At 38.2% G+C, this 10,572-nt stretch overlaps 1 protein-coding gene across 1 annotated transcript; it reads left to right on the top strand.

The window, feature by feature from the left end:
• The first annotated feature begins 148 nt into the window (after positions 1–148).
• PLEKHA3 (pleckstrin homology domain containing A3) lies at positions 149–9,280 on the top strand. The gene is made up of 8 exons (XM_054278074.1): positions 149–286; positions 1,803–1,919; positions 3,009–3,164; positions 3,811–3,947; positions 4,903–5,067; positions 6,221–6,264; positions 6,837–6,952; positions 7,664–9,280. The coding sequence occupies exons 1-8, from the start codon at positions 247–249 to the stop codon at positions 7,789–7,791; spliced, it is 903 nt and encodes a 300-aa protein (XP_054134049.1). The 5' UTR covers positions 149–246; the 3' UTR covers positions 7,792–9,280.
• The last annotated feature ends 1,292 nt before the right edge of the window (positions 9,281–10,572 follow it).

The raw sequence follows: 10,572 nt of genomic DNA, 5'->3' as shown, positions 1-10,572 counted from the left end.
GGAAGCGGCCGCGGGGCGGCGGGGCCGGGAGCGCGGCCGGGCGCGCATGGGGGACGCAGAGCGCCCCGCGGGGCGGGCGGCGCCGCCGGAGCCGCCGCGGCCGCCGCGCCTGAGCTGAGCGGCTCCGCCTCCGCGCGGGGGAGGCAGCGGTGGGGCCGGGAGGGGAGCGCCATCCCCGCGGCGGCCGCGGCCGCCCGTTCCCCGCGGCGGAGCAGGAGGATGCGGCCCGGCGCCGGGCTCTGAGCGATGGAGGGGGTCCTGTACAAGTGGACCAACTATCTAGCGGGTAGGCGCGGGGGCCGGGCCCGGGGGGCGGCGGTTGGGGCTCGGCTCGGCTCCGGCCGTGATGCGCCGCTGCTGTTGCTGCTGCTGCTGCTGAGCCTCGGGGGGTCCCGGCGTGCTGCGGCCGGGCCGGAGCGGTCGGTAACGCGTTGGCTGAGACATTGGTGCTCGGAGATAAGCCCCGGAGAGCAGCCGAGCGTCGCCACGGAAGCGGCCCTGGGGCGGCGGTGGCCTGGAGCCGGCTCCGGGGCCGGGCCGAGGGCGGCAGCGCTCCTCGCTCTCACCCGGTGCGGGCGGCGGCCGGGCCGGGCCGGGCCGGGCCGGGTGAACCCACTGCCCCGGCAGCCGCACGGAGCTGTGCCCGGCCCTGGCCTTCTGCCGAGACCCTTCGCCACCTGGGTTGCGTCTTGCCGAGTTAGTCAGAGACTCTCAGCGGGACAGCGAGCTCCTGTATCCCAGCCTGGAAAGTGCACGATGAACATCAGTTTCGTTAAATGTGTTTTTGGAGACGCTGCAGACAAAAAGTTTTGCACCCAATATCAGCATTTGCCTTGTTGTCTTTGACTGATCCTCTGCTGTAATAGAGACACCATCTCCCTCTGGGGCAGGCAGTGGGCAGGCACTGGTGTCAAGGTGAAACATTTCTCCTCTGCCACTGTGGTGTAGGACTAAGTGTCTCTCCCAAACAGATCAGCATTGGATCATGCTTTTTCATGCCTCTTATTACACTGCCGTGGCAGTATCTTCTCTGCCCTCTGGTTCTTCAGCACTTCATGTGGGGAATTCTGTTTCAGCATATGCAGGTTGTGAGTGTTAAGTGGTGTGAAACTTGGTTCTGAGGGATTATAAAATGTGGGCCACGTTGTGAGGATTGTATGGATGTGCTGTCAAATGAAGTGTACAGAGTGTAATCTTGCATTTTTCAGAGCAATTATGTGTCCACAGATACATAATTGCCCTTCTTGTAAAAGGGAGTAGTTGTACTGTAATTAGATAGATATTTGATGTCTTTGTCTCTTCTTCACAGTGACTATAGAGAAAACACATAGAGGAAAGGTTGTGGTTATGAGAGAAAGAATGAGCACAAAGTTGTTTCCAAAACAATGAAAGTTGTCACTTTCACTTACATTACTGAAAACGTTGTTGTCGCAAAAGATAAATGGAAAATGAACTCTTGTGGTGTTTGCTCCTATTTAAGTCTGTTATTTAATAAGCAAATACTCAACAGTAGCTGTGAATGCTATACATACCATGGACTGTTAGCATGCAGCTAACTTCTGCTGGAAGCCAGTAGTCCTCCAAACCAGGGAACTTCAGAACCCTTCCTTAGGCTTCCATATAACAGTAGTCTGGTTATTGAGTGGCTTTGATCTTCAGACTGCACAGATTGATTTCTTCCTGGTGTGTTACAAGAATAATTTAATGTTTGCCTCTTTTGTTAATGTTTTATCAGCCAAATAGATTCATTTTATTTACAATTTAGGAATTAGACTAAACTTTCACATTTTTGGTCTCCCTAGGTTGGCAGCCTCGGTGGTTTGTTTTAGACAATGGGATATTGTCATACTATGATTCCCAGGATGATGTTTGCAAAGGCAGCAAAGGAAGTATAAAGATGGCTGTGTGTGAAATAAAAGGTAAGAATTAATAGATTTCTGCTTGAGAAAATTTTGGCTGCCATGGAAATAGAAAAGATCACCAACCATACGTTTTTGCATCACATGTTTTTCCTCCTCTGTTTTTGTTTACCTATAGTCCAGTGTGTCAGCTTCATAGTTCATAGATAATAATGAATTATCACAGATATTAATAATTAATATTATCAATATTAATACTATTCATTAGCACAAATAATAATTATTAATGTATTATAATCGAGTTCTATGTTGAGATTTAGAACACACCATTTGTTACTTTTTGTTTTTAATAGTTATGTGCACATGGTTCATGCTTAAAGTTATGTCAGCTAGCTGCTTAGTTCTACTGCTTTTTCCTCTTATGAGCAGGGATAGAGACTGAATCATGAAAGCCAGTTTTCCAGAAGAGCAGCAGCAATGATCCAAAAGTGGCAATTCTTTTAAACCAGAAGTGTTTAGTCTTTTGGTTTCCTCAGTAATTTGTACTTTTGTCACTGTTAGCAGCTACACACATGCACAGGTGATGGGTGTATTTCAGACAGTAAGTGAATGGTTTGTTCTGAAGTAAGAGTTTAGTCTGTAGAGTATTCCTGACTGTAGATCAGCCTCCTTTGCTAATAGCAAGATGTTTTCTAGCTTCCCATTGCTGTTGACTATGAATTTCTTTCCAGATCCTCACAGGTGACTCAGCTTGTGATGTGGGTACTTTCATATTAAAAAGTGGAACTTATTTTACATGGCCCACCAAGTGGCCCAATCAATTTTTCATGTGGTAGCTCCTTTTTGATAGTGTTTCTTTAGTGTAGATGAAATCAGTAAAATGTAAAGAGGGGAGGATCACTTGTAAATTTTTTTTTTCTTTTTGCCATTCTACTTGATTTTGCTTGTTATTTTGTTCTTTTGGTGAAGAAAAGGGGGAGAAAGGCTGAGCAGCTTTGGGCTTCTCCTTAATTAACAGTGGTGCTTTGTGATTTACTGTATTACTGTGGGGTTATCATAAGCATTTTAAAACACTTTGAGCAGTATTTAATAAATGATTGTTACTCAGCTGAGGTTATTATTTCAATTTTTTTTCTTTTCTATCACAAGTTCATGCAACAGACAACACAAGAATGGAGCTAATCATCCCAGGGGAGCAGCATTTCTATATGAAAGCAGTTAATGCAGCTGAAAGGCAAAGATGGCTGGTGGCACTGGGGAGTGCCAAAGCCTGTTTAGCAGATACCAGAACAAAAAAAGAAAAAGGTATGTATGTTACCTAGAGTAACTAGTTACTAGGTAACACTTCTTCCAATAATCATAGTATAAATGTTGTGGTGCAAAGTCTTTTAATATAAATTGTAATTATTTGTAGTCGTCACGATGGTAAATTCCCCCTCAGTGTTAGAGTTAGAAGTCACCTGTATTGATCTCTTGTATCTTAAGAAGCTGAAATACTACAAGGTGTTGTTGTCACTAGAATAAACATATTGTTTGTAGTTGTTGTGAAGACATTTCATATCTGATGTTCTATTAACTCTTTATAGTAACTATTACTTTTTCTATAATTTCTCTTGAAAGGCTTAATGTAGCCGTTTCCAGTCATTCTGGTGGGTGGCATAAGTTTTATCCAGTATTTTTTTCAACATTACATAGCAGCCAAGTAACATTTCAGCTTTATTTTTCCTGATAACGTGCCTTTTTCATAATAGTAATTTAATTAGCACCAGTTATCCAAAAGTGTTGTTTGATTCAAGTGTAATTCTTGATTCATTGCAGAATCCAGTTTTCCTCAAAATCAAGTGGAGGTTTAAGTGGATTTTTAAATTGATCTTTAAGTGAAAAGTGCTTAAATATTATAATGTGTATGTACATTGTACGCAATAAATTTATATTTCCATTTTTTCCATAGAAATAAGTGAGACCAATGAATCTCTTAAAACCAAAATGTCTGAACTTCGTCTCTACTGTGATCTTTTGATGCAGCAAGTTCATACCATACAAGAATTTGTTCACCATGATGAGACTCGCTCTCCTCCCAGCATTGAGGTGCACAATTCTAGAATTTCTTTTCATTCCATTATCTAATACACCTCACAACAAGTTACTGTTGTTGTCTTAAACCTTATTCATCTCCCCAGTGTTGATGTCAATTTTCGAATGCTTGTATGTAGATGTACTAATAGTGATTTTCTGTGTGTAAAGTACCTGGATGGTTTAACTGTAATTGTGCCAGGTGTTAGGAACCAATTGTGTTCCTGAGCCATTTGGTTGAAAGGCCAGTAGAGCTATCATATGAGAAATACAATATCTTGTCTTGTTTTGCATCTCTGTTCAAGTAGTTGAAAAACAATCTTAATTTGTCCATTCTTATTTTCTTCTGTGGGATGGTATTCCATTTTCTTATCAGTGAAAGCTAGTGTTCCAGGCATTGGAAACATGCAGTGTAGATATCTGTCTCTGAATGTGCACAAGTACAATGTTAGAATGTATTCCTGCTTTTGAATGAAAGGACTGGACACTGTGAATGACTTCATTCATACTTTGCACTCTTGAGCAGCATGTGAACAATGTTGTTGGTTCTTTAGTGCAAAGGTAGGGGTTGGCACTTAGTCACAACAGAGCAAGTTTTCAAGGTGAAATGGACCTGCAGCTCCTTGCTCTAGAGTGAGAAAACTGTTCACACCTTCTGCTGCAAGTCATTTGTTTCACTGAAGGATCTTCTGATACCAGTTAGTCACTCTGAGACAAGCTTTGCAGTAAGGCATTGTTGGCTGGTACCTTAAAGAAATTCAGATGTCAGAAAGAAATTGCAATGCTGTCACATGTGTTTTCTTAAATTGGCCTTATGGTAAGGCATACATTTGATTAAAAAAATGGGAAATATAAATTCTTAGTGGTAATGAGGGAGACTAGTGTGTCTGGGAGAGGTGGTGGAGGAAAGTTGTATTTGAATATTTTATTTTTTTCCCTTGCTTATGTTTGTGCTTTCATTTACTTTCAGAACATGAATGAAGCCTCTTCCTTGCTTAGTGCCACATGTAATACATTTATCACAACACTTGAAGAATGTGTGAAGATTGCTAATGCCAAGTTTAAGCCAGAAATGTTCCAGCTGCCTCACCCTGATCCCTTGGTTTCTCCTGTGTCACCATCACCTATTCAAATGGTTTTGACATTTTGAAATATTATCTTTTCTAAGTGTCATCCTGGTGGTTAGACTGGGGGGAGGAGTGGCAGAACACTATGCTATTGTTACATGCTATGATGTCCACAGTTGAAATCTTGACTGAGTTATAAGTCAGTACTGGTCCCAAATATAAATCAGTTTTCTGTTCTCAGTCTTTTGCTTTGCAGTTTGCTAGCCTTTACATCATCAGAGTAGTTTATCATAGCTGTCAAGGCCCTGTAATGAGGTATCTCATAAATTAATGAGGTTTAACTTTTCCTCAGTTCAACTGTTTGGTTTTTTTAGGGTGCTAACTATACACTGATCATAAAAATTGCATAACTTCACCTCTTGCTTAAGTGGTTTGTGACTTGAAGCACTTTAGCAAGATAGCATATGTTTCAGTGTATGTAATTTAAGATGTTTTTATTAATATATCATTCCCTTATTTAACAAAAAGATATATCGCGATAAAGATATTACTTGCATAACTATTCACTATTAATTAATTCCCTTAGAGGAACAATGTATGGGGAATCAAATGCTTTCTCAGTTCTGTGTATGTATTCCAAGATGAGCTGTATTGTGCAATTTTGTTGTGAGAACCTCTTTCTTTCCATATGGATCTCTCATCACTTCATCTTCAATCACTTTACTTACAAAGCTGATCATTATTTAAAATAGTAACTTTCTTTGATATACATAGAGATTTGACAGTAATAGCAGAGAAACCACAAGGAATCAAGAGGCATAATTTGCCTTTATTGTGTAATGAGGAATTTGAACTTCCATTTGGTAAAGGAAAAATGTCTGGATACTTCTGTATATCATAGCAATTAACAATGGCTCCTTGAGGAGCTTCAGTTAAAGAGGGAAGGAATTCTACAGACAGGAGGTAGCATCTTTTTGTAGTAAACTATTTCCTGTGTGAATGTTCTAAAACTTTTAATATTGATGGCAATCCATCTATTTTCATATAGTTTAATCAGATTTTTAACTGAGAGTGGTTGCTTTTTTTTAAAAAAAATATTGCAGTCTCTCTTTGTAAAGACTGTAAATAAAGCAAGGTGTAATGTAAATATCCATATCATTCTTCTGAGTAGCTTGTGACATTTTTGGTGTTGTTTGTTCTTTGGAATTTTTTTTCCCCTAGATGAAGCGTTCCATTAGCCACCCTGGTCCTTGCTATTCAGAAAGGTAATTTTCTGTTTCCTTAAGTTTTTTTCTTGTGTCTCAAAAGACCTCCCTGAACTTGCTAGCATTAAAATCAAAATATGAGACGAATTGTTTGCGTGGAGAAAAAATTAAAAATGATAAATTGACCTAATTAAAAAAAAGAAAGGTGCAGATTTTCAGCTACTGGTGGCAGCTGCTATTTTTAATACAGTACCAAAATTTCATCATGCTAGAAGCTTTATGTGAATGGCTTGTTTTGGCAAGTTCATGAAATTAGAGCTTGAAACGCTAACATTATTTTTCAGTCAGTATTTCAGTTTCTGAAATTATTTCCTTCATTTTTATTTCCACTTTCAGGCTTTGTAGTTGTGAAACTAAGATCATTGACTGTCCCTTTTTTAGTCTGCTATGGTAGACTAGCAAAAAAGCATTAATACTGACAATTTAATCTGAGCACCAAAGTTATTTCCAATTTAAAGTATATAAAATTGATTGGGTGGGAAATAACCAAAATTATTTCAAATTTAAAGTATATAAAATTTGTGTGGGTTGTTACAGATTTTCCTTGCTAATAGGTCTCACTTCCTTTGTAGGATTAGTCACTCTGTAAAAGAACCGGGTTCATCTCTTCACCGATTTTCTCAGCGGCGCAGAAGAACATACTCGGATACAGAATCTTACAGTGATACACCTTCTGAAGAGTCTCAGAGTAAGTTTGAAAGGGAGGGAGTTTTTGTATCTTTCAGTACAATTTATTTCCTTGTTTAGAGCAGCACTGACATTGGCATGAGGAAAAATGTTTTATTTGTAAGATTCCTATATTATAAATCAGAGCACTTGTATAGTTTGTTACCTGGTTGACTTGGGCTGGCTTCCGTTGATATTACAAATGATCTTGCAGCTGGAGTAGTTATATTGAGAACGGTGGGATTACTGGCAAGATAAAATTAAGACCTATCTAGAAAAGGGATGTTTGTTCACATGAATGATTATATAGTTAGTGATGTGAATATGGCTGTTTGCCACCTGTTATTGTCACAGAAGAAATTACCTTTTTTTGACTTCTGTGAGTTGCAGGGATAGTTCATTCAGTGCATTGTGGAAAGGTTGTTCATTTCAGAGGCTTCTTGCCTTTTGTAGAGAACAGCACAGCTCTGAAGGCACACATCCTTGCCAATAATAAAGGTCATGATCAGAATTTAGTCCCTGATTTGATGGGCTGAATCAGTAGTCAGTTCTTCAGCGGTTTTTCCTTCTGAATCTTGCTGGCATTTTGACTCTATTATAAGTCCTCTCAAGCAGACTTTAACTTGACTTCTGATTGATTATATTTAGGAAATATTTTACAAATACAATAATTGACAGATTGGATGATACTTTTGGGGACTGAAAATTAAATACTTAATTGATCTCTTTATAGGATCTGCCCATTGTTCTAGAGGTGCTGTCAATGGAGATCTGGTATCATCAACCATTCCTGAAGAAAGTAAATTGGTGTCAAAGGAAAGATCTGAACCGGAAGAGACTCTTACATCCTTTTCCTCCTGAAGCAACTGAAAGTATTAAATTTTCTATAAATAACGCTATGCAAAAGCTGCTGTAATTATACTGTTGTTATAGGAAGTAGTTATTTCCCTTTTTAGAAGGATTTCTCTGCACTTTATAGAAGAACGTAAATACTATCTTTGAAGTGTATTTTATCTTTATATAGTTTATTTGCAAGAGTATTTTCCTAATATTTCACAGTTTGAATGTGCATTTTTTTGGAACAAATGATGGCTTTAACAGATAAGCATCCACATTTGTAAATGCAGCTCTTTTTAAAAAAAATGTGGAGGTCTGACCGATACGTTAGTAAACAAGCATTATAAAATTCAGCAAAAAGTTTTCATTATTTTGGAGAAAATGCAACTTGTGCTATGGGCCTCTTGGTCATTTGTACCAGGTCATCCACCTGGAGCTGTGATTAGCCCCACAATGGCTTTTTTTTTTGCCAGTGTAAGGGCTGTGGGAATGGGCACTAATGGCTCTGCTCCAGCAGCTTGGCAGTAATTGACATTGCTGCCTTTAAAAACACAAGGATATACATAATCCAGTCCTTATTTTTAGGCAATGAAAGTAGAAATATTTAGTGTATTTTTCTAAACAAATGTATAAAAATAACTTAATATGAAGTATTTGTACCAAACACGGGATATTTAATAGTTTTTATTTATTTATTCTTTTTTGCATCAAAAATTTCTACCTACTTTCACTACTAAGGGTCTAAAGATCTACTGAAAGCTTCAAAATGTGCATAAATTGTTTCTGGGGTGTGTAGCATCACAAATAATTAATACAGTGCTGTTAAGATTTACTCTGCTTACTTAAGATGTGTTTTTAGCAAAGTGTGATAAAAACAAGAGCTGAAATGTTAGACCGTTCTAAGCTGCTGTAGTAATGAATATTTGTATCTATATATGTTTTATTTATGACATATTTATACAAAAGGGAGGGTCTGTTTTTGCAACTCCTTTATATCATTTGAGGATGGTATACACCAGAAGATGGATTCTGCTCTCAGTTACATCAGTGTAAATTTGCATTAACTGTAAGTGAGGTCAGAGTCTGACTCTCTTAATAATTAATGAGTAATATAGTACAATAGTGCCTACTAGCACCTTGGTCAAGAAGGTTGTTAATATTAGCATTGTAAGCTTTTGTAAGGATATTTGGGATGTTTGTTTAAGGATGAACTTGGTCTATGAAGTCTTAGCTGTAGAGCACTTGAAGCAAGCCATTTACTGTTCTTGATTTACACAATTGCTAAATAAATGTACAGGGTTTTTTGTACTCAAGCACATACCAAAATCTGTTTTTATAATCAGATCTTTAATTTCGTTTAACTTGTCTTCCTTTTGTGTATATAAATGATTTGAAGCAGGCTGGAAAGAACAGATGGGAATAGGAGCTTTCCTTATGAATTTTTGGAATATTGATTTATCTAAATCAAAATAGGTCCAAATATTGAGGAAAAACATAGGAGCTGTTGGCCTTATATAAAATGCTAGTTTATAAAGCATTATGTCAGGTTCAAGTGGAATGGAATGGTTTGTAAAAGGGGTTTGTGGATACCAGCTCAGAGCTGTCATTTGTGCTCAGTTCTGTCAGTTTTCATGCAAACTGGCACATGCACATCAGCCACACATGTGCTTGTAAATTTTTTTTCTGAATGTTTGCTTTAATGTATTCTGTATGACATGACAAATGTAAAAATAAGTATTAAAGAAGATGTTCAGAGAAGTAAACTACATACTGCAATGAGAGTGTCGTCTTGAATAATATTGTCAGAAGTGCTTTTTGAAACTTCACTGAGGTTTCTGCCAGCTTCTGCAGTGTTAATCATATGTCACAATGACAGATATCTTTTTCTGCTTCCACCTACTATGAAGAAAAGAGGCTGGACTCCATGTTGTGGAAAAACAAAGTGAGACTGATCAGTGAATGTAGTAGTAAGTAATAATTTTAAATACTGCCACAAGACAAAAGTTGTTGTGATCACATCCAAGCACAAAATTTGCATGTAATTCCTTCAGTGCTGTTTTGAGGTTTTCTAGGTCCACCAAGCCGTCATTTCAGCTTTATGTTTATATGTGTCATATGTTTCTATTTAATCAGACTTTATATAGATACCTGTGCCAAACATCCTAAAATATATTTCAGTGAAATTAGTGAAGATAATATGCTGTCATACTTTTGGTACCTGGAATTAAGAAATAATTTCTGAAAATTATCTGGCTGAATCACAATGATCCATGCAAAGTAAGACTAAAAAATACTTGGCTGCTCTTACATATTTAATTTCCAAATTTATGGGAGAGCTTATCAGGAATGCCTGATTGTATCATTCTTGCTAGTGCAGAATGAGAGCTGAGCCTCAACAGCATAGGTAGTTGGTACTTCTAGTTTTGATCTCACGTGCTTCTGAGATCAGTCTGAAACTAGCTCAAGTTTCATCAAAGCATATAAGCATGGGACATATATTTAGATGAAAAGCAGTAACTTCAGTGATATCTCTAAAGTTCCTAACATCAGATAATTAGAAATAAAATACTTAGAAATTACCAGCTTCAATTATAAAGAATTAATGGTAAGGCACTCAGTGATTTGGAGAGCTATGAATACTGAGATTTTAATGTTCAGGGGCTTTTAAAGTACTGTAAATTATTGTTATGTCTTTCAACTTAGTAATTCAGCTTCACTTTTTAAACATTTTTCCCTCAGAGAAAGCAATCTTTGAGATAGGAATACTTCAGTGGTTGCTTCTGCAAAAAATGTTATTCCTTACTT

This window comes from Melozone crissalis, unplaced genomic scaffold, assembly GCF_028551555.1.
Source record: "Melozone crissalis strain CALT ecotype California unplaced genomic scaffold, PUWL_Pcris_2 ptg000023l_1, whole genome shotgun sequence".
Classification (NCBI taxonomy): domain Eukaryota; kingdom Metazoa; phylum Chordata; class Aves; order Passeriformes; family Passerellidae; genus Melozone; species Melozone crissalis.
The sequence above is the reverse complement of the archived record's forward strand: the minus strand, read 5'-3'. Positions and strand labels throughout refer to the sequence as shown.